Source organism: Numida meleagris, chromosome 4 (genome assembly GCF_002078875.1).
Source record: "Numida meleagris isolate 19003 breed g44 Domestic line chromosome 4, NumMel1.0, whole genome shotgun sequence".
Classification (NCBI taxonomy): domain Eukaryota; kingdom Metazoa; phylum Chordata; class Aves; order Galliformes; family Numididae; genus Numida; species Numida meleagris.
In genome coordinates, this window is record NC_034412.1 from 4568817 (window position 1) to 4591481 (window position 22665).

At 48.5% G+C, this 22665-nt stretch overlaps 1 protein-coding gene across 4 annotated transcripts in view; it reads right to left on the reverse strand.

Annotated features, from left to right (window-relative positions):
* The window catches only part of PLD1 (phospholipase D1), a 48338-nt gene continuing 36706 nt past the window's right edge, over positions 11034-22665 (reverse strand). For 3 of the 4 annotated variants that reach the window (XM_021395055.1, XM_021395054.1, XM_021395056.1), the window contains 8 exons: positions 20340-20450; positions 19991-20079; positions 18646-18759; positions 18284-18333; positions 17309-17443; positions 16310-16463; positions 15595-15709; positions 15073-15297 (listed from right to left, as the gene is read on the reverse strand). In XM_021395055.1, the coding sequence (XP_021250730.1) occupies positions 15073-15297; positions 15595-15709; positions 16310-16463; positions 17309-17443; positions 18284-18333; positions 18646-18759; positions 19991-20079; positions 20340-20450 (993 nt within the window). Of the gene's footprint in view, positions 15298-15594; positions 15710-16309; positions 16464-17308; positions 17444-18283; positions 18334-18645; positions 18760-19990; positions 20080-20339; positions 20451-22665 lie in introns of all 4 variants that reach the window. The other variant, XM_021395057.1, reaches the window with a different exon arrangement.

The window sequence follows — 22665 nt, forward strand, 5'->3', positions numbered from 1 at the left end:
GCCACGCGTGGGGCTCGCGCGGCCCTTTGTCTGCGTGGGCCCGGGCGCGGTGCGCGGTGCCGGGGTTCGGCTGCCGCTGCCCGGCCCTGTAGGGCTCTGTGGGCAGCAGCACCCCGGGGCCGAGGCAGGCGTCGCATCCGCACCCCAAGCTGACCCCAACCTGAGCTGTCCCCAGCCACCAGCTGAGTCAACGCGTTGCGTTTGGCCAAGACCCACCATTTAGAATTCCTAGAGTCATCAAGGTCAGAAAAGACCTCTAAGATCATCTAGTCCAACTGTCCACCTGCTACCAACGTTGCCCGCTAAACCATGCCCTTAAGTACTACATCTGCCCTCTCCTTGAGCACCTCCAGGGACAGTGACTCCGCCGCTCCCTGGGCAGGCTGTACCTATGCCTGATGGCTCTTTCTGAGAAGAAATGTTTCCTAATACCCAAACTGAACCTCCCCTGGCACAACTTGAGGCCATCACCCCTTTGCCTATCACTGTTACCGGGAAGCAGAGGCCTACTCCTACCTCACCACAACCTGCTCTCATGGAGCTGTACACAGAGCCATAAGGACTCCCCTGAGCCTCCTCCAGACCAAACAATGGCCAAAACCCCTCCACACCTCACTAAGTAGACTCAGCACTGAGTGTTTTCCCTGTTTCCCTTTTTCGGATGTAGTTTCTGCCAACCCAGGTGCCATGTATAAATATATATGTATAAAAAATCTGTTGCCTTTGAGCAAACCGTATGGGAGCTGTGCTGACAACATCAGCTCTCCCCGGCTCATGTCAGGATCTCGCAATATGCAGAACTGGGAAGCGGAAACCCTACACATGAGTCAACTGGCAGGCGGATGGGGTTTTCTTATGCTTTGCGTTGGAGATGCGCTTTGTGCACTGAAAACAATCGCAGTTAATTGCAGAGAGAGCAGCAGTGGGAGATTTGGGTTGGGAAGCAAAGCCTGGTGCAGGTGAGGTGTATGGGGCCACAGTGTGGATGGCTTCATTCCATTCGTCCAACCCACAGATTCTCGATGTCTTGTGCAGTGAGCAGTCCTTGACTGCATTTCAAAAGTCAAAATGGTAAAGCAAATAAAATAAACTCTGCTGTTCTCTGATGTGCTTCCCGCCCAAGAACGTAAGGTATGATTTTTGAAACACGTGAAGATTTTTAGAAAATAAATAAAAAATGAATTTGTGCTCCAGTCCTGCAAACAGACAGATTGCCCTGACCCTCTGCATGCATGCAAAGCCCCGAGCTAAGTTGTGATGTAATTACAGTCTATCCTCTGTCTGTCAAGAAGGCAATAACGCAGAGAACCCTTCCATACCAATAACTCACTATCAGTGAGTGGTAGCAAATAGAGAGGCCTGGTGAGGGCGCAGGCTGCAGGAAGCTTTTTATATAGAAAATTAAGTTTCCAAATGTTACTTTTTTTTTATGCCTCTCTGTATATGCTCTTTCTGCCAGGAGCATCCAAACAAAACCTTGCGATTGGAGTCATTACAACGGGAAGCAGAGCACTCTGTTGAATCAGCCCAAAATGTTTTGCTATGAGTCAGTTGAACACAAAATTGCTCTTCCACCTGACATGCCCCCGGTGACAGTGGCAGGGTCCCGTTGTGTCTCACACGTGGTCCCATTGCTGTACAGAGCAGGAGCTGGGGGCACATGTCCTACTAACGCAGTTCCTCGAGCTCCTGCTCTACCTCGTGCACAGCATTGCAGAAACTGGGACCGTATGGTGGCAAGGTGTTGCTTTTGTCATTTCACCCCCGTTTGGAAGATGGAGACATGTGACAATATCAGCTTTTCCTACAGGTAGCAGTCCCCAGCCTTGGTCAGTGAGCACCTTAATGAGCCAAACAAAGCTCACCTGTTGGCAGTGCGGGGCTAATGTCAAGTCAGTGATTTTGATTTATTCATTAAAGGGCATTGGCTCACGAATAAACTATCCTGTTCATTTGACCTCTGCATAAAATTAAATATAATCACCTAGCAGTTTCCCTGCTGTTATGTTATGGGGTTATATGTGGAATTACTAAGTCTAAATGACATGTGAGGCCTTGTCTGATTAGCAAGAGCTTCAGGTGCTCCATGTTTTGGATCCTTCTCTAAAAGTGAAGAGAAAAAAGGAACGCAGCAAACATGAAAACTTGGCTGGGTCCTGTTTTGGGACCTATCGCGTGATTTATTCCACCAGCCTACGTGGGCCACAAATTCCCAGTCATTCCCTGACCACTCGTCCCCACGGCTGGTGACAACATCATTTTTCTGATCCCCCGAACCCAGGTGGTGTTACCCCAGTGTCTGCCCATGTAGTGTGGTAGTTCAATTGCCCAAACCGAATGGAGGATGTTGAAAAATTAATACTGTGAAACCCATAATAGTTGGGTTTTAAGTTAAGTTGATAACATGCAGCTGTGTTAGAAATAAATGGCTACACGTGTCCTACCTGCATCTATTGATCTTCCCAAATGCACTTTAACCGATTCAGGACGATTGCTCGTCCTTCTTTTACTGATACGGGTTCCTCTGGGGAAAGAAGTGTTTTTCCACTGCATCCTGGGAGCTGGGCAGGACTTTGTGTGTGCACCCTGCTGTTAGGATTTTTCCTATTGCTATACACACACAAAAAAATCCTCTAAATAGTTAATCACTTCCTCACTTAAGCAGTTAGCCTGGTATAGCATAACACCTTGTTTATGTGGTCAGTGCATCGCCGTGTTGCTGTTTGAGAGCTCACCAGTGCTATAGGACTTTATCTTGTCAATTAACCTCTTTCATTTCTGCCTCTTCTGTGAAGAAATAAACATCCAAGGGAGCCCTCCTCTTTGGGAGGGCATCAGATCTTTTATAGTCATTCAAAATGTGCCAGTTGTACACGCTAAGGAAGCAATCAAAATCCTATTTTTGCACTGATAGCCAAAAACCTAACGCAGCCTTGCCACTAGCAAACCATGTTCCCATAGCCCTACAGAGGAATACTAATTTCTCCCTTTTTTACCGAGATCTCAAGGATAGCACCTGTATGCAGCGAGGGAGCCGCATCCCCTGATTCAGAAGGGAATGCTCCAGAGCCCACTCAGTGCAGCACAAACAGCTCTGCTCCTGAATGCTGCCTTTGCAATCCTGTCCATGGGTGCTACTTCCTTTCCAAATTCCTTTTATCAAAATTATTTAGTCTCCTGATATGTGATTTTTTTGTTGTTGTTTTTTCTGATCAATCTGGATCTGAGCTATCCTGAGACAAACGGCGTTTAGATTCACTTTCCCTCTTCTATCTTGGCTTGTCTTGCAGACCAAAGACAGCCCTAGGCCTGGGAAACACCTGACCTGAAGCCACCCCTATCTGGCATTAAACACAGATCAGTTGAACAAGAGAAACTGGCTTTATCTTTTGTCAAATGCAAATTGCTGGGAGTTAATTAAGACACATTTCAGGATCAGTGAGGGTTTTTTTTTTCCTTAATGTTAATCTGTCCTGAGGTGTGGGTAGGGTTCGTATCTCTCCTTAGCAAGGGGGTTACAAGGCTGGAGCTGCACATCGCAGTTAGCAAAGGTGTTCGTAGTGAAGGTCCCACATGTGCAGGGTGCCAGGGAGCTGGTACCTGCAGGCCAGAGGCAATCTGGGCCCAAATCCTTCCTGGCATACTTACTTTTCCAGATTTTAATTTCATTTTAATGATTGATGTCTTCCCCATGGCTTGTGAAAAGCATTGTTTCGCAAAGGAGGTAAAGAGGTAGAGCCACAACACAAAGTGATTCTGCTTTTTTGCAAGCATGTTGAATACTAACTGTTTTGCTCTGCGAAACAACAAAAAAATCTTTTATGTACAAGAAAAAAAAGGTTAAGCTGCAGAACAGAGTTTTGAAGTCTGATTTTTCAGGCTTCCCACTCATAGTCAACGACCAAAGCAGAAGCCAGTCAGAAAACAACTGGAGGTACTTAAAGCAACTTAAAGCAATCAACTTAGTAGTGCTTAACGCTGTTTCTGAGTAGGAAGACAGGGCCTGGGCCAGTTGCTGGTGCTTTATGTGGAGGTTCTCTCAGACATGTTTACTTCCTCATGCCTGTATGGAGATGTGGTAGTCTATGAAAGCACCGCTCCTGGAATTAGATGAAAATGGCTTTAAAAAAAAGGAAGAGTTTCCAGGTCCTGTCATAACAGGGAAACGCTTAAAAAAGATAACCCAAATGTTCACTACAGGCAAGACATGCTGTGCTTTCAAGAAATGGATGGAGGATTTCAAAGACATCAGACATTCTGGCTTGCTGAAACACAAAATCACCGTCAGAGCTCCCACAACTATTGCTTCACCCTGTCAGAAAAGACTCTACGTGTGTAAATATACAGTTGTGCCCAGACTTTGTGTGTGGAAGTTCTTCCACAGCACACTGCAGGAGGGTGGCTCCAGGCTGCCTTCAGGCCCAGGGGATCCTGCAGTTTGGGTATTCTGACTGACAGGCCATCACAGAAAGCAGCAGACTGCCTTCGACATCAGTTCTGTGCCCCTCTGAAAGCCTTTTCCAGCCTGCAATATGGAACAGCCTTCCCTCCTACCAGTCCCAGCTAAAGGCATTACCACCACCTACAGACAGAAAAGTCTCTGGGAGTGTGAAGAGCCGGTGAGGAGCCCAGCCAACATGGCTGTGGCATCTCCTCATCACGAACGTGGCCTAATGACTAACGCAGTTAACGCAAATATGGCCCCTCAAGGGCCTGGAAGCCTGTGTCACCAAGAGATACCTCCAGCGAGCCATGAAACAGGCAAGCAGGCTACAGGAGATTGTAGCAGGGAAAAAGTCTTCGAAACACAAACATTGGGTAGTAACAAGAGGCAAAACCATGCAAAGGCAGAAGGGTAGAATCTCTGCAGCACTCCCTGGCCAGCAGAGGCCGGGCAGTCGGGAAAGGCAGGTCAGCAGCTGGGGCAGCTTGGGATTACACAAAATGAGAGGAAACAGGTGTAGTTAGATAAGTCGATCGTAGCGTCAACACGTGATTTCTAAGAAACGAAAAATCACTGAAATGGCAGGCAGGAAATGAGGTGGTTTTGAAAATGAGAGTCTGTGAAAGATGTGGAATGATTTGACGTGAGCCAGCGGTGTGCGCTGCAGCCCAGAAGGGCAACTAGAGAGGTGGCAGCAGGCAGGGAGGGGATTGTCCCCCTCTGCTCTGCCCTCGTGAGGCTCCATCTGGACTGCTAAGGCTGTTTACACTGCCTGGTAGTGATAGGACAGGGGGAAATGGCTTTCAACTAAAAGAGGGGAGATGTAGGGTGTTAGGGGGAAATTCTTCACTGAGAGGGCAGTGAGGCCCTGGCACTGCTGCCCAGAGCTGTGGTTGCCCCATCTTTGGAGGTTCCCAAGGCCGTGGGTGGGCCCTGGGCAGCCTGAGCTGGTGGGGGCAGCCAGCCCATAGCAGGGGGTTAGGACTGGGTGGGCTTTAATGTCCGTTCCAATCCAAGCCATTCTATGATTCTATGACTCCATCTTCAGTCAGGAGAGCAAAAAGGAGCAGCTTTATCTCTGTTCCAGCTGGGAGAAACCCATAACTGGTCTGAGCCCACAGCCTGGGCTCTGAGAAATGTGTCACAGCAAGAAACCATCAGCTAGAAACAAAATAGCAAGAGGATTCTGGGACACTCAGACAAGCCTTCATAATGAATGCAGATCAGTCCCAAGAAGCAGATGTGTCTGAGCCCCGTTCCCCTGTGCACCAGTGTTGGAGTAGGAAGGATGAATTGGAAAATTTCCTTTGAAATTGTGGCTCCTACAGACTCAAACCAGACAGCATATTAAAGGAGAGATATTTAAAAGTGACAGTACATACTTAAATAATCTCAGGGTTTCAAAAGTTTGTGCTTCTCAGTTCGTGTCTTGCACTGAGGGTACGGCATCACTGCCTGTCCTATGGCTCCAAGGTGGGCCCTTTGAAAGCAGGCAGTGATGAATGTGTATTGCCCCAACTGACTTGCTCCCTGCCATCTGTTATACACCACTTGGCTTATAACAGCACAGACAGTATGCACTGAATGCAGGGAAATAATATCTGGAAGAGAAAGAGTCCTGTGTGCCAAAAACATACAATTTCCCTTACCTGGCATAAATGACAGCCCAGCATAAAATGAAGTCAGAGGTGCTGCTGTAAAACAACTGATACATGAATAAAATAAACAGGGATCAATCCCTGCATGTGCCTTGACTGATGAAGGGAGAACAGACCAAATCCACCACAAAGTGCTGGGTGACTGCTGTGGGCACAGAATCAGGCTCTCACAGCCAGGGAGCTGAGCAGGAGTGAGACACAGCCTATGTGACGTGAGTCCAAAGCACTGTGCAGTGGGGTTGTGTGGAAGACACGAGGCTGGATTTGCTGGTGAGCAGCAGCAGCAGAGGTCTCTGGGCCGGTGGTCAGTAGGGGAGGTGAGCCCATGGTGAGATCCTCAAGCCTTAAGACAACAGCAAGCTGCACACACCTCCATGGAGATAAACGCCTCCAACCCACAGCTCCTCACCTGGATGCTTGCTCTCTGCAAAACATCTCTGGGTTATTTAGCTGTCACAGGAGAATTCAGTGCTTTACTCAATAAATTAGGAAGTTAGTAAGACATATCCCAAAAGAAAATCCGCGGTCCTCTGCATAGGCAGGTGGTGGACTTAGTGATTTATGAGCAGTCACAAACCTAAATGACATACACTGCAAAGTGTGAGTTCTGCAAGCGGTGTAGCTGACACAGGCTGTTTGTTGAAGGGGGAATTAGGCTGTTCCTCTGCAAAACTGAGTGTTAAGAGCAAGTCTGGCTGCAAGTTGATGGCTGTCAGACTGCTGAAAGCCACATTGCTTTTGGAAAATAGGATTTGGGCTCCTGAAATGCTCTGGCTCTCTTTCAGCTTTGATTCTCTCTTTTCTGTCCATAACATCAGGTAGTGTAAGAGTTGAGATGCAGCTGGCCTAAAATTACCTATTAAAAACAATGAAAAAACCTGTAAGACAACAGCTTCTTCCAAGCATGCAAAACAGCCACATTTGCCTTTACCAGTATCGCCTTATACTGATTCAGGTTCTGGCATTGCAGGACAATAAGCAGTTTGGGAGCAAAATGAGCACATCAGCCTAATACCAATGCTGAGATTAAACACAGTAAAACTAAGAAAAGCAACAACAATTTCATCAGAAAGGAATAAGTTTATAGGATGAAAACGGCATTGTTTCATGTAGCATTGTAAAACGTTCACTTCGGTTTTGTCCACAAGATGGACAGGGAAATGGGTGAAATTAGAAATCTAGCAAAGGGCTGTGTTCCACTAAAGTCCACACTAACTTCTTTTTGCAGACTTACGATCATAAGCCAAAGGAGAAGTCCCTGGCCTATTCAAAAAGCAGGGTTCTTCCAGGTGTCTCAGTGTTACCATGGTGAGGGGGATGGAGCTGGTTTGCTTCATTTACATCCCAAATCTCACCATAGTCAACATTTCTGCAAGTCCTGGAACCACACATCTATATGTGAATTTTAGTTCTTATTTAGGAAGCAACAAGAAAGCAAAAGTCTTAGCCTTATGAAAACAAGACTGAGACTACAATCTTTGGGAGGATAGGGGAAACCAAAGGTAAATTCAAAGGACCCAAAGGTGAAGCAGAAGTGATCTGCATGGTCACAGGAGACTGCTCCCTCCACACGTCCTCTCAGTTACATCCTGCCAGAGCTTTACCAGCTGTAAAAGATTGGAAACGTGAGTGACAGCTTCGGCACAGTCAGTTTAATCTGCCACCAGCTCCTTACAAGGAAATCTTTAGCTAACAAGTATGCTCCAGCATTTTGAGCTGGCAGAAAGTGATTAAACAGTGAATAAAATGTATGTGAAGCCCGTGGAAGCCTTTGACATCGTGCCATGCACTGGGCTGCTCCCCTGGAAGAGCGAGAAGGTCGGCACAGCCCATGGGCTTTGTGCTCCTCACTGGGAATTTTATCATCTCCATATGTGAGACACGTCCTTCACGCTACACTACAACACACAGCTTTCCAAGAGGAACTCAACAGTGGACGAATAAAATAAAAAAATCTACGTGAGATTCCTGCCCATCGCAGTGCTAGATACTGGCTCTGTGCTTGCAGTCTGCCTTGCAAGGAGCAGGAGCCACGTGGACGGTGACAAACAGATTTTGATTCTACTGAACAAAGTTTCTGCTTGAAACAGCACGTCTCAGCTTGGGGAGACCTGCACTGCTGATGCATTTTGAGTAATTGCTGCATAAATCTTTCTGATATGGTAAAAAGAATAATAATGAAATGACAAGACACAGAGAGTGCGCAGACCCAGTGGAACCCAAATTTGGAATGATTTAGATGATTCAAGCTTTTTTAGGGTAACAAGCAGCGAGTGCAGTGCAACACATGCTCGTGCAACCCAAGAGCTTGATGCTGACGTGTCAGCTTGAATGAATGATTCATTATTCCACACACGCGCTGGCTCCTCAGCCACTCCAGACTGTACCCATCTGGATCTCAGGAGAAATTCCTAGAGTGTGTAATTGTGTATAATGTGATCATCCTGCAGCAGGAAATAGGTTTGTAAGCATTCTTACCCAGCACAATTGATGTCATACAGATATGGCCTGCAAGGAAACACAGCAGAGAGATGCATTGCAGCGAGCCATTTGAGAGCTAATACAGCCTCCTGGGAGCCACATTTTAGGCAGGGAACATATTTAAGCCCAAACAAGGAAGGTGCATGAAGTATTTCATTTTAAAAAGGCTTGGTGTGGCTGCGTTCAGGGGAAAAGGGCAAAAGAGAGAGGGAGAAGAAAAGGCTCGCTGTCCTGCAGGCGCTGGGGAGAGGATAGGTGGCAAGCCAGGGGCACGGAGGAGGATGCCGATGGGTGATGGAGCTGAGGGCACCCTCCTCCTCCTGCAGTGCTGTGGCTGCAGGACCCACAGGCGGTGGGACCCACCCCAGCTCACGGACGGCATCGCTCACCTGCGGCAGAGCCGTGCCGGGATTCGGGCTGGGTGAGCCCGCAGCACCCTCTAGAGGATAGCAGGCACCCAGCCCTGGCTGCCAGGAAGGGCGTGGGTGCGCTGCGAACCGTCTTTCTCCAGCCCTGATTTTTAAGGTTTCATCCCCTGCTCTCACTCGGGCTGCAGGGCGCACAAGAGGAGGGAGGGTGAGCGTTACTTAGAAGTGACCTACCCCTGAAGCCATGCTTTAGTGTGGCCCCAAGGAAGAACAGCTTAAATTCCTTAGTGAATGAATGAACAGGTGCATTGCATTTGTATTATGCAATTCTGTTGCTGAACTACCTTCCTTCAACTCAGCATGTGCTGGCCAGTGCAATCCTAGAGCATATGGGGTTCATCTATGTAAAGGGCATGAGATGTTGGAGGACATGCATCCTCTGTCTGCTGTGCCTTCCTTTCTGTAGTTCTCCACTTCTGATATTGCCAAAGTGGGGCTTTTCCACACAAACAAAGCCATTTCTGTGTCTCAGATCAATTCCACGCAGTGTACCTAGTTCATGTTTCTGAGGTTACAGGGCTTTGTATTTGATTCATGAGCCATCTACCTTCCTGAGAGGGGAGCGTGCCTAAAATGTGAAATCCTAAAATGCAAGGAAGCCCTGACATTTGAGGTCTCACACATATCCTTCAGATCAAAATTAAAAAATGCATGCTGGGCAAACAGACTGAATCCTCTCCTGAAATGTGTGTGTTACATTTGTGTCTCAGACATACAGCAAGCACGCTGCAGCTTGCAGCTCTGTCGAGGCCTGGCTGGGGCTCTTTAGTGTGCACTGGACCAGAGAACAAGATAAGGATGCCAACCTAGCAAGGAGAATATCAACTGCAAGCACTTGTCTGCCTGTTTTGGTGCACTCGTGGGTGCCCAAGCCCTGCAGCGACCACCGCATTCCTTGGCGGTTCCTCCTGGCTCAGGACTTGCAGCCCAGCACTGCGGTCCCTTATCCAACCACACAGCTTGGCTCAGGGCAGCTCTGCATGGGAAGGTGTCGGCAGGGCCTCCGAGCACCTTGCAAACCGCTCCTACTTCCTCTGGGCACCACTAACTCAGATAACAAACCTGCAAAGCCCTGATAACACCGGCTGCCTCCCCTTTGTCCTCCAGTGATAGCTTGCAGGGTGTTTAATTATCAAGATCGGGCTGAATATCACTCATCATTGATCCTGGGTATAAACTGTTTCCCTTGCAGAATAATTTCTTCTTTTTCAAGAACTTCCCACCCCCCCTTTCCAAATTAATTTCCATCCCAGCCACGAGCCTCAGCAGAAAGCCTTGCCATAATCATTTTGAGTGAAATATTCTGAGTAATCAATCAGAGCAGCGGAACCAATTTTGAAACTGTCACTTCTAATTTTTCCAATAAAACAAAAATTGAGCATTTCACTCACACTGCTGGTGGGATTCTGGCTCTTACAGCCCTCGCTCCACTGCATCAGCGCTACAGAGATGTACTCGAACATCTGAAGAGCTGGGGTAATTGCAGAGAAATAAAAACAGATTGATTTTTAGAGGGTTATTCGCTTGTATGTGTATTTTAATGGGCTAGTGGACGGGGATGAAGCTGTGTGCCCAGTAAAAGCACCTGTGTGCCTGCACATGTGATAGAGAAACCTAAGAAACAGAAGTTAATGTTTTCAGTTTGCAGGAGAGCTTGGAAATGCCACTGATGCTTTATTCATCCCTTTTCCCTTGGAGGTCAGCAGCAATTCGCTTTTTGCTCTCCCAGCGCTGAATCTCCTTTACTCAAAGTTAAAAGGGACAGTCCCAAGTTCATGCCATTGTGGAGAAAGACCGTTTCTGTCTGCACTTCTCATAATGCCTTGGGATCATTAAAATGGAATTATTTCTTTATTTCAGGAAGTCTAGTGTTCTCTTCCTGCGTGGTTCTACTTCAGCACATTCTCTCTCCTGGGAAAACCCCGATGACTCAGACCCATCCAGGCCCTGCTGCTCTGTGCCCCACGAGCAGGATGTGGCTGCAGTCCCCAAAACAAGCAAGAATGAGACTGAAGCCAAGTGTTTCAGCACATGATGCTCCGCTGTATTTTCAGTCCTTTAATACACATTCATTTACCATACACAGAGTGGAGAGGAAAGCAATAATCAGCAGAAACAAGGGTACAAACTGGGTTCCAGCAGCCTTCACAGAAGGGATAGTGGGTGTTGATGGAGGCAGGGATGTGGGAGCGCTCGTGTTGGGGATGGGTTTAGCCAGAGACACGATATAGAAAAAAAACATTCCAGGAACTGTGACTTTCGACACTGTTCTTCTCTTTTCCCGAGTGTCAGGAAAAAGTCAGTACATCAGAATTATTTACATCTAGGAGAGAACACCAGGACGTGAAAAACAGAAAAATCAAAGACTCGAAATTACAACAAGAAGGCAGGCAGGAAAAAAAAAAAAAAAAAAAAGAAAGAAAGAAAAACCCACGCAGGATCATTGCATTGAGTGGTCTGATGTAGCCTGTGTGCGTTCCACTTGGATTCACAGGCACAGCGTGATGATCCTGGTTTCAACCCCACCCCGCTCCCGGCAGGACTCCAGCTGTGCAGCACGGAGTGCCCCCTGGGGACCCTTTGCAGAATGAGTGCCACAAAGCACGAGCACACATTGAAGCATCCACGACTCCCGCAGCGTCCCTTCCAGCAGCAATGGGGGGCCAGGCCAGGGCAGTGGGATTGGGGTCTGCACATCCAGCAGGAGGAGAGGGAAGCATTCATTTAAAGGACCATCCAGATAGCTTCTTGTGGACCACAGACGCAGCTGCTGGCCATAGACTGCAAACCCCAGGCTGTTCTAGCAACAAGTGCAAGAAGGCACTGTTCCACTGCAATGATAACAGCACACCAAGCCTGAGTCTGATTGTGCGTGGATTTAAGGAACAACGGCATTGTGCACCATCACTGTCGGCCTGGAAAAACCCACGCTGAGGTCTTGCTAGCCTGGTGCCTCCGTGAACGCATTGGCCAGCTGCAGACAAGTCCCAGCACAGAGATGCTGCCTCCCAGCTGCAAGCTGACACCAGCAGCCAAAGCACGGGGTGTCTCTGACCTTATTGTTAGCAACATTGTTAGCAGAAGATGGCATCTTATCCCTCAGTTTTTAAACCATGCGTCAATTCTACCGTGAAACATTTATCCAGTCCAACATCCATTCAACAATATATATATATATATATTTAAATATTAGAATATTTTTTTAAAAATCATGGAGATACGATAAGGAGTGTGAGTTCCCAAAGTGGCATCTATTAAGGAATAAATTAAAAAAATAATAAAAAGCGTCGTACTTGGTTACGCTGCAAAATGAAGCTTAAGCCTGGGAGAAACATCTCTCCTTTCATTCAGTTCTAATGAATAAATGCCACAAGAAACAGTGCACGTTTCCGGGCTTGCTAGTGCTTGAACCCACATCCCATGTTACAGCATTGTGTATCTGCGAGCAATCCTTTGCAGCTGGAGGGTCTGAAAAGCCAAACCTCTCTGGCACTAAGGCGTAAGAAGTAGTGATTGTTCAGTTGCAGAAATGGACTATCTCAAGGTCTTCAACCTCATGGGGTTCTTAATATAAGAAATAAAGCTCCAGCTGTCTCTGAGCAGAGCTGCAGAGCCCGGGCATGGCCAGTAACGGCCCCAGGGTAAGGACAAGTGGAGTGTACTTCATTGCTCAGGTGTGCAGAGCTGTTCTCCACTAACACCAATAGCCATGAAGCCCAAATAGTTTGCTTCCACCTTAAAGACAATATAATTAATGATTATAACAATCTTTGCTAATAAGAGGACGGGGACAATAAGAGCACTTGGAAGATGACAGTCTTACATTTCTTCAAGTTTCATGCGTACGGGTGGAGGGGGTTGAGCCTTTTCAACTATGACTACCGATCTCTGTGACTTGCAATGGCTCTGACAAGCTGTCACTGTTTGAAGCTAGCAGCTTTGTTCCAACTAAATCAGCTAAAAACACCTCAAGAGATAAAAGCTCTGAACCAGCACTGACAGGGGATAACAAGACACCTTTGATCTCTTCTGATTGCCGACAGTTGATGCATGGCACCTTGCGTTGGCTCTGGGGGGGGGGCCCCCGGTTTTTTTTTTTTTTTTTTTTTTTTTTTTTTAAGGTTAAAAAACAAGAGAACATAGTTATCTGCAAGCAGCATGCTGGCCAAAAGCATCAGCCCCTTGGACCAAAGATTATCATGAAACTATGGCACATGCACTTCCACCTGGCTGATCAGACCACAGGTTCACCAAACAGAAAGGAGAAACTGGCAATTCCATCTACAAAACAAGAGTGTAAACCAGAGGGAACTGCAGGATGTGGCTGAAATGTGATTTGCCCGGGGAATGTTGGTGTTCACTCCTTGTGCAAGCAATGCTGTGCAGAGTGACCCGATGCCTATTTACAGTTCTGAAAACAGGGAAGACAATCAGCAAGAATGTGATGCCAGCCACATGGCTGGGAATAGTTGGGCGACCACTGTAATTCTTTTCAGTTAAAAACAGGTGAGATTGTTGGAAGAGCTAAGAAAAGTAAAAAGAAACTTGCCAATGAACTAAATTAAAAAACAGATCACCTGGGTTTTTGACTGAGCAGCTTTGGGCATGTGGAGCAACATGGGTCACATCTCACTGAGTCCCAGCCCTTGTGCAGCACAGGAGCTGAGCCTCCCACCTCTGCAGCTCTTGCTGAGCATTTCCAGCAGCGCGCTCTTAGTGTTTGACACAGGAAGCTCATCTCCCAAGGCTGCATCTGGGACTGGGCATGAAATTAGGAAGCACAGCTTGTTGCAGGATGGAGGATGGCACAGAGACTGTGCTGGCACCTGCCGGGCCATATCCTAGCCCAGGAGATGCAGTGTTTTGCTCAGGGATGCTGGATCAAATCGCTGCTTCGCTGCACTGCGAGATGCAAAATAGCTTGGGAACTGAGTTTTACCTGGGAGAATGTGTCCTGAACAACTGGGCTCAGGACTGCAACTGGTCCAATAACAAAGATCAGAGAACAGGTTTTGCTGAATTCTGCCCTTCCCTTGCATTTACCCCATTTACAGAGTGATGCGTCTGCTCAGTCTGAGCACAGCTCGCTGACACTTCACCTCTGCTTCATGGCCTCTCCCTTATTTTAAATAGGGAGCAAAAAAGGAATGGAAAGGTCTGCCTATAGAATGTGATACAATTGCATGAGTAAAATATGCGGAGCATAGTGTTCAGCTTGGCTCATGCTAGCTTACGAGTAACTGTTCCCTGTCACACTCAGTGCCTCATCTGCCTTCAGCTCCAGAGACCTAAGGCTTTAGTTTAAAGCCTGGAAAAAGCCTTCATGTGCCTTTTAAACAAAGTGATGCACTGTATTTCTGTAAAGGCCAGAGAGCTGCCGATTGCTAGCACCTTCAGCTCCATGGAGACTGCCCTTTGCCAGCACCCACGCAGCACCATGTTGCACATAGGAATGCTGATTGCTCTAGCCACAGGAAAAACAGTATTTTTCCTCCCCTAGAGGGGAGAAGAGACCAAAATACTGATTCCGACAACAGATTGTTTGTATGTATCCAACTAAGAGATGCAACATCCACGCTTGGCAAGCAGTGACGGTTGGGCAGCACATCCTGCAGTGACAGAGCTGCTCAGAGGGCTCCAGTGGTGCCCAAGGTGAGGTGAGGATCTCTGCTGAGCTGCCATGAGGTGCCCCAGAGCCTGAGGAGGCTCCCACAGCACGACCACAGCACACAGCTGGCAGTAGTAACAACAGCAGTTAGGATTTGTTCCCTGTCCTAGGAAGTGGCATGCATCCTTTAGGTGCTCAGAACGTGTCTTAAGAAGTAACTCCTTCAGAGATGAAGCTTCTTATTTGTCATAAATTCCAAGTCTTTCTGCTCCTCTCCCTTCTAGTGTTGATTTGCTTGAAGTTCCTCCACCAAGATCCTTGAGAAAGGCACATTAGCTTGGTGGAGATCTTTTTTGCTTCCCTTAGCAATGAACAGCTTTCAGAAATCACATATTGTTCATCAGCTTGTCTCTAGAGAACCAGACTTTAAAAGGTAAAGCAGTCTGCATCTCCTTAAGTCCAAACCTCCATGGGTACCATAGACTCCTTTGTTCCAACGGAGGGAAGCAAGTACTCTTCCTCCAGGAAACGGAAGGGGAACTGTACCAGAAACCCGCGAATCTTTTTTAATTCCTCAGCTGCTTTCACAGGATCATCATTTGCTAATATTGGTTTGTTGATGAAGTCACGCAGCTGGGCTAAATTGTTCACCTGGTCACTGGGAAGGCATCGAAACACCTGAGAGGAACAGAGAGAAGAAGTGGCAGGTCATTGTGGGGAAATACAGCGAGACAGACTTCCTGAGAAAGATAAAAACACTGAACACACATTCCTCTGGATGGCAGTGGTTTAAAAAACATCTTGGAGATGGCCAACTAGCAGTAAGCACACTGGAGCGATGTGAGGATGCTCCAGTTTCTTGTTCCCAGCTATCCCATTTTAATGATGCCGTTCATTCATTCAGAACATCTGACCGACTCCAGGAGCTGGCCCCGCTGCCCCAGCCCTCCCTCCTGCAATGGGACAAGTGATCACCTTATCAAAGATGGTGGCATTGCGAGCTGCCGTGGAGATCCACACCTCCTTGAAGAACCGTTCGCAGACGGGATCCTGGTGGTCTGGATTGAGATCGGAGCCGCCAAGGACAACCCTGAGACAAGAAGGGGAAGGGATCGATGCCTGCTCAGGCCAAGCCCTGGCACTCCCTCTCTTGGGAACGCCAGGAAAGGTATTTGTCCCAAATGCGCAAGTCCCCAAGTGCCCCTGGGACTTGCCAAAAGGCAGCGTGCCTTCCTGCTGCCACGGTCCCTCAGCCTTATTGCTGCCTGATTTTCTGCCTTCCTTCTGCGCGGTAACTGTCCAGATGGGAAATATTTGGGGGGAGAAAGGAAAAGGAAAGAGGTCTTAATGAAAAACCACCCGTGTTGTCAGCCAGATGGTTGCTCTGAGTGAGCAAACTTTCATTAGAAAGAGACACCGCCACCCGAAATTGAGACAGTGTGAAAACAGCATCCGGAGGAAAACATCGCTGTCTTATTTACAAGCTTTCCTAGAGAACTCCCTGAGCAAAATGCTCTGTAAGTCAAGCTGCCAGCTGAGGGCAGGGATGGGAGGAGAAGGACTAACTCTGGTAAGCAGCAGCCAAACTCTGGGCTAGAGCCAGGCCCAGCAGTGCTCAATCCGACACAGCAGCAGCTTGTTGGATTTCTCTGCTTTTGAGCCTGACCCTGGCCGGGTCCCCGTGCCCCACCTGAAGCAGCGCAGCCGGAGGGACTGGGCGAAGCGCCCGGCACTGTACTCCTCCCCGTCCATCACCGAGGGCACGGTCTCAGTGTCCTGCACAATGATGGCTATTTCGCTGTCCCGCTTGCCCAGCATGCTGCGGTCGTTGATGTTGGCAGAGCCTGGGAGGGAACAGGCAGCGGTGATGTAAGCGATAAAGCACAAAGACAGCACCGAGGGAACGGCCCCTCCTGGGAAGGTGGAGGGCTGGACTTAGTTAATCCTGCTTATTTTTGAAGAGGGAGAAAGGTCAATGCTACTTCATGAGCATGGGAGGGCACGGAAAGCAAACTAACCAGGAGCCATCTCAGGCGAGGGCTGAGCTGCTGATCTGAAGGAGGGGAGCGTTTTGACTCTTGCAAAATCTGCTATGAAACTGTTCTTTGGCAGGGTTCTCCTTGCCGATGTAACAGATCAGAAAGGGTTTTGTTAAAGCAACAGGCTCAAATTCTGCTTTTCTGTTGCAATGTGCTGCTATTCAGAGCCTGAGGTCTCTTGTCTTTGCTTCACAGTCTCATAATAAATATGGTAACAGAGAGAGATGAAATGCTCTCTCTTACTTGTTATAACCTATTCCCCACTCCTAGGAGACTAGGAGCTGATAAATGACACATGTTGTCCAAATCGTCCAAATTTCACGGCACATTCTGTTCTTTAAGGAACAGATGACAAGTCTCACAAGTCCTCCTGCTAGAGCCGAGCCTGATACAAGACAGATGGACAATATTCCCTGCACTGGGATTCTCATAACTGCTACACGGGGATTTAAAGCCGTTTCAGAAAAACAAATTAAATGACAGCTTTCCAAATCCTTCTTTCCCTCCTACCTACCCTCCTGATGAATTTCTGCGTTTTTATTTTAACAGCAAAGTATTTCATAAGGAAGAACTCCCAAAGCAGAGAAGCATGCGGCATTGCAGCCTGCACCGGGCAGGGGGCAGAAGCTAAGGGCAGAATCCCTGCTCACCAATTATGACCGTGTTGTCATCGGCAATCAGCAGCTTGCTGTGGACATAGATGAGCTCAGTGACCAGTTTTCCTTCCAACTCTGCGTACGTTCGGAGCCCACAGAAGGAAATGTAGTTGATCCACTTATCTCCAACTGAGAATGAAGAGAGAACAAAACCAATGGGCTGAGAAAAACAAGAAAAAAATCCTCTTGATGTAAAGCCCCATATGAATGGCACCGCTTGCTTTTAACATCGTGTGCTACAAAAGCACACAAGCAGGGATTGGAAGTAGGTTTCTTTAAAAACAGACCTTAAAACCACCCGTGGGCTCTCTGCTCCACTTTGGTGAAAGGTGACCCAAATCCCCCTCACACAGCATGCAAGTACTCCCAGCTGATATGGGAACCTTAAAATAACTGGACCCTGAGCCTGCTTTTCTGCAGCAAGGCTATAAGCAAGTGCTTTGCCCATGCATGGTACTGAAAACACGTCCCAGTGTCGTTGCCTGCAGCGCGGATTTGCACAGAGCACCGGAACTAACAAGTGTTCGGGGATGCCTCTCGTGATTACAACACACATAAGCAGCTGGAACTGTGCTGCGCTCCTCCTGGGGTCCTTCCCTCCTCCGGAATGGGGCTGCATCCAGATGCAAGGCTGAAGGCAGCCAAGGCTCACACAACCTCTGGGTTGCTGGGATGCTGCAGAAGCTGAGGTTGCTCTTGATGCTTCAGCCCAAACCCGATCACTCGGCCACACCAGCACACACCAGCAAGAAGAGTGAGCTGTGTGCAGCCAGGAGCTGCAGATAGGGCCCTGCTGCCTGCTGTTTTGCACTGAGGCTTTTGATGTGCCTGTTCCCACTGCCTGGGGTTGGCACAGCTGCAGCTCTCCCGGCATAATGCTGCAACTGGAAAACGTGAGCTACAGGTTCCAGATGCATCTGTCCAAAAGCAGCATCCCATGGCCATATAGGAAAGGAATCCAGCTCTTACCTTCTGACTTCAGCTGGCCCAGGATTGAATTTTCTCCTCGGCACATGGTCCTGGAAAGGAGTTAAGCAGCTCTGAGTGCCACAGCAGCTCGAGGCAATAGCATATATTGAAGCAAGGTAAATTGCAAACACGGATGCACTGGCACCGCTGCCAGAGAGCTGTGGGTGCCCCATCCCTGGGGGTGCTCCAGGCCACGGATGGGCCCTGGGCAGCCTGAGATCCAGGTCCCCCTTCCAACCCAAGTCACTCTGATGTCGCGACCTCCCCCTGTGGTAATGCACCCTGCTCACAGTGCAGCACTGCAGCTGAAGCCATGGGGCCCTGTCATGGTGCAGTCTCGGGTGGCCCCCAGCACGCAGTACCTGTAGTTGAAGTGCATGATGGCCTGCAGAGCGTTGCCCCCGCCTGTCGAGATGTCACCCTCGAAGCCAGGCAGCAGTGGGATCACCACGTACACTCGGTAACGCTTGTTTTCCCTACAGCGACACGTATGGGGAAAAGATCAGCCTGCAAGTCTTCCTGCTTGGTCTCACCTTCTCTGTGTTGACTGGTTTGGTTTCTGACCACGAGGCCACTATACAAACTTGAAGGGAGCAAAGTGCGAAATGTATTTCCAGGTTCAGCTCTTCACCACCTGCCATCAGTAGTTTGTGCTCAGACTTTCTTTGCAGATTGCCTGTGCAACTGTGAAAGTTTGTTTGAGCATCCCAAAGCCTCTCTGCTACTGGTACAAAGCAGCTCTGCAATCTCTGCTGCTGGGCACTACAACAGAAAGAAACCCAACATCTAATGAGAAGTGCCTGCTCCATTCTGGCCTGAAGAAGTCAGAAACGCCAGAAAAGATGGGAAAAGCTCAGGGCAGTAGCAGAACACTGGCCATTCAGGAAGGTAACTACACCTATATAGTTTTAGACAAAGAGGATCTGAGTTTATTTAATTTCCATCAGCGCTTCCCTATAGCTGTACGTGGAAAAACAGCACGTGAAAGAAAGTGTAGGAAGCTTTCTGGCCCAGCAACACCGGGATGCTGTTTTATATTATGACATACATAGATCTTTGAGATAAGTTCTGAAAGAGCAACCTTAAGCAAGGATGCTCAGGATCAGAGCAAAGACAAGCCTCTGCCTGTGGAACTTAGGTTAGCATGGGGTCAGGCATCTCATGTAACAGGAGCATCTCACATTCAGCTGGACTGTGTCCATCCCAGCACAAACTGCAGCCCCTTGCAGTGGGTTGTAAGTATTCTCCAGCACTTATCAGAAAAAAGAGCCTCCAACAACAGCTGAACCCTGCAGTCAAATTCTCAAAATGCGTTTGCGTCCCCAGTTTAAAAGCAATCCTCACTACAGAGAGGATTAAACAAGCCACACATCCCAGTTTAACCTTCTCATCCATCAGCTTGTCCTCCCTACAGACCAGGCTGCCTATACGCAAAGGTGGGACCTCTGGCAAGCACAGAGGACTTGCTTTTCAAACAAGTTACATCATTAAATATACACATGCATCAGGGCAAGTCCAGAAAACCATTTCCTGGTAGCATAGAAACCACTGAAGAATCTCACTGCTGTAAAAGCACGTAGATGTTGGACCACATAGGCGCCGTGCTGGAAGAGCTGTTGTACAGTCGTGTCCATTACGATATTATTTTGAACCACACTGCATAAATGCAGCCAGCAGACTCTGACCGCCTTGTTAAGAAGAGGTTACCTGTGAGCCTTAAGAATCCTCTGAGCAATCGCATCGCCGATCTTGTTCCAGACGACTTTGTCATCAGCACAGCTAATAAAGAACTGGTTCTGCAGGAAGAGCAAGCACAACGACTATCACGTACTGCCAGAGATGAGCAAAAAACAGAAATATGAGCACGCCTTCTTTCAGACCGAGCGCCTTGATCTGATGCCAGTGGAAACAGCCTCAAAAGTTCAGATTCTGTGCCAATATCCCCAAGTCTCCAAATCCCAAAAGACCAGCTCTCAACAACTGCCCCCCTGACAGCTGCCCGCCACGCTCGGAGCACCACGACCCCGCTGTCCAACCCCCCCCCCCTTCCGCTCACCTCGATGTAGATGTAGTGCTTGCTGTTCTCTATCACGTTGACGTAGGCGGCGTGGATGGACTCCTCGTGGTACTTGATGCCGGCCGACCAGTCTGCAGCCGAGCGGATCACCTGGAAGGACAGACCGACACTTTGCCTCTGCCCCAGCAGCACGGCACAGCGCTGCGTTGTCCGAGAGGCGCTGCTGCCCTGCGGGATTTCACTAGGTAAGGCAGTAAGTGCAACACTTCCCCTTCACACTGCATTTGGGATAAGTGAAAAGGAAGCTCAAAAATGGGGTTAATGCTTAATAATGCTTTGATGGAAACTGCCCTGTCCCATTGCTGTTACTCTCCCAGCTGAGTAGCTCTGCACCTATCACTAGGAGCACAGAAGTCCCATTCTTGCTCAAGGTCTTAGTCTTACAAGAAACTGTTTTTAAAACAACCCCAATTTCCAAGCTTTAGGGGTGCACACCCAATCAGCAACCTCTCTGGTAAAGCTGAGGTCTCCAGTTGGGTCAGTGCATTTTCCCACAGCTGGGTAGTGTGTAATTACACAGTCAGCCTGATAACGCTGGCCACAGCCTTGTCATGTGCACCTGAGGTCATTTATTTCTTCAGCCATATTCTTGCAAAAGAAAGAATTTGTGATGACTTGGAAAATTCATAGCAGTTCAACTGCCCAAACTTCTCTATTTTTTTCTGGAAATCAACTTTTAAAGCAGATACTGCAAGATCCCCGGGGCACATTCTCTCCCTGCAAAAGAGCCAGACCCACATGAGAAACATCCTCTGCACAGCAGCAGTCAGGGCATGCCCGGAGCTGTGTTCTCCTGGGTGGAAATGTGGCTTTTAATTACACGTCGGTACTTGCTCAGGGGAAATAATTACTCTTGGTTAGCCTCTGTCTTTAAACATCTTCAAGACAAAAGCAGTGAAACAATAGCTGTGAGCATCACAAAAGAGCCATCACGGCAGCACACTAGTCCACTGACACACAGGACAAGAGGAAAATGCTACGGATCTGTGTCAGTAAGTGCAAAAACCTGCCCTCTTCCAGAGCTCAACCTCGTTTCTCCTGGAAATCCCTCCGGTGCATACCTTTTCCTTCTCCCTGCCCAGCTAATGACAACCACCACCACCCAACAATCCCCTTCCAGGCCCACAGCTTCCCGGGGTGCAGCCCACCTGCCCTTCCCTGCTGTTCCCTCCTCTCTGCCCTCTCCACACAGCACATGAAGTTGCCCATTGCTAAAGGATTGTCACCGTATCTCAGAGCAGCATCACTCAGAAAGCTGATGTTGGGCACAACCTTGAATTCAGCTCTTCCACAACCCAGCCTGCATCCCAGTCCTTGGGGCTCCACCTGGACCCCCCTGCAGTGTCTCTGCTGATGGAGGGCTACAAGGAAATCCCCTTTTGCATTAGCCTTATGCACGTGGGGAGGGAAGAAGCAGCGATGGAAGATACTGGCTTGGAGGTAAGGTGCTGCAGCTTGGCCCTCCTCTAATTAAAGGCATGTCATTTTCAACCCGGATCAATTCTGAGGCCAGCACCAGTCACTGCATGGCTCCTCGGCCATAGGGACAGGCCGTGGCAGGAGGAGACCTCTGTGGCCACCAAGGGCAGCATCGTGCAGCTCCATCTCACTCCAGGCAGTCCGTCCTGTCCTGACAGAGTGTTCTAAATGAACTGCTTTAAACCCAAACTCTTTTGCTGTGCAGAAAAGGCCACAGTGCCATTGCCAAGAGCTGGCGTCCCCATCTCCTTTCTCTCCTCTCTCAAGCCCCACAGACAGCAGCAGTGTGAAGTGCTTGGGCTCATCATCTTTAACTTCTTTCACAGACAAAAGAGTCATAAATTTTATGCTTGCTAAGAGCTAATGCATAAATCCTGAACAATGCAGGCCCTCCTGCAGACTTCAAAGAGGCTTTTGTCATTGACAGAGCACTAAATCTTCGTTGCGTTTACATCATGGACCAGATATTGCCTCACCACGCGTCTTCGGCAGTGCTGTCTTTGGCTGATAATCGCCAACTCTGGAATGGAAACAGAGATGGAAACAAACCGACACTGCCTTTGGCTTTCTGACTCTTGCAAAACCCGTATGCAACCGCACTGCCATCGTCAGCAAAGACCAAAAGTTCAAATGAGAGTGGACGGATGATGCATTGTGCCCGACCACCCCTAGAGCTGCTCCCAGCGTTCCCCCCTCCCAGCCCTCACCTCCACGTTGCTTCCCATGCACACGGTGCTCACCCCCTGCTCACCCTGCCTTCTTCCAAACCCTCCCTAAAATACACTTTTCTGCTCCCCTCTGACTAAGCAGAGCAAAGCCAGACGCT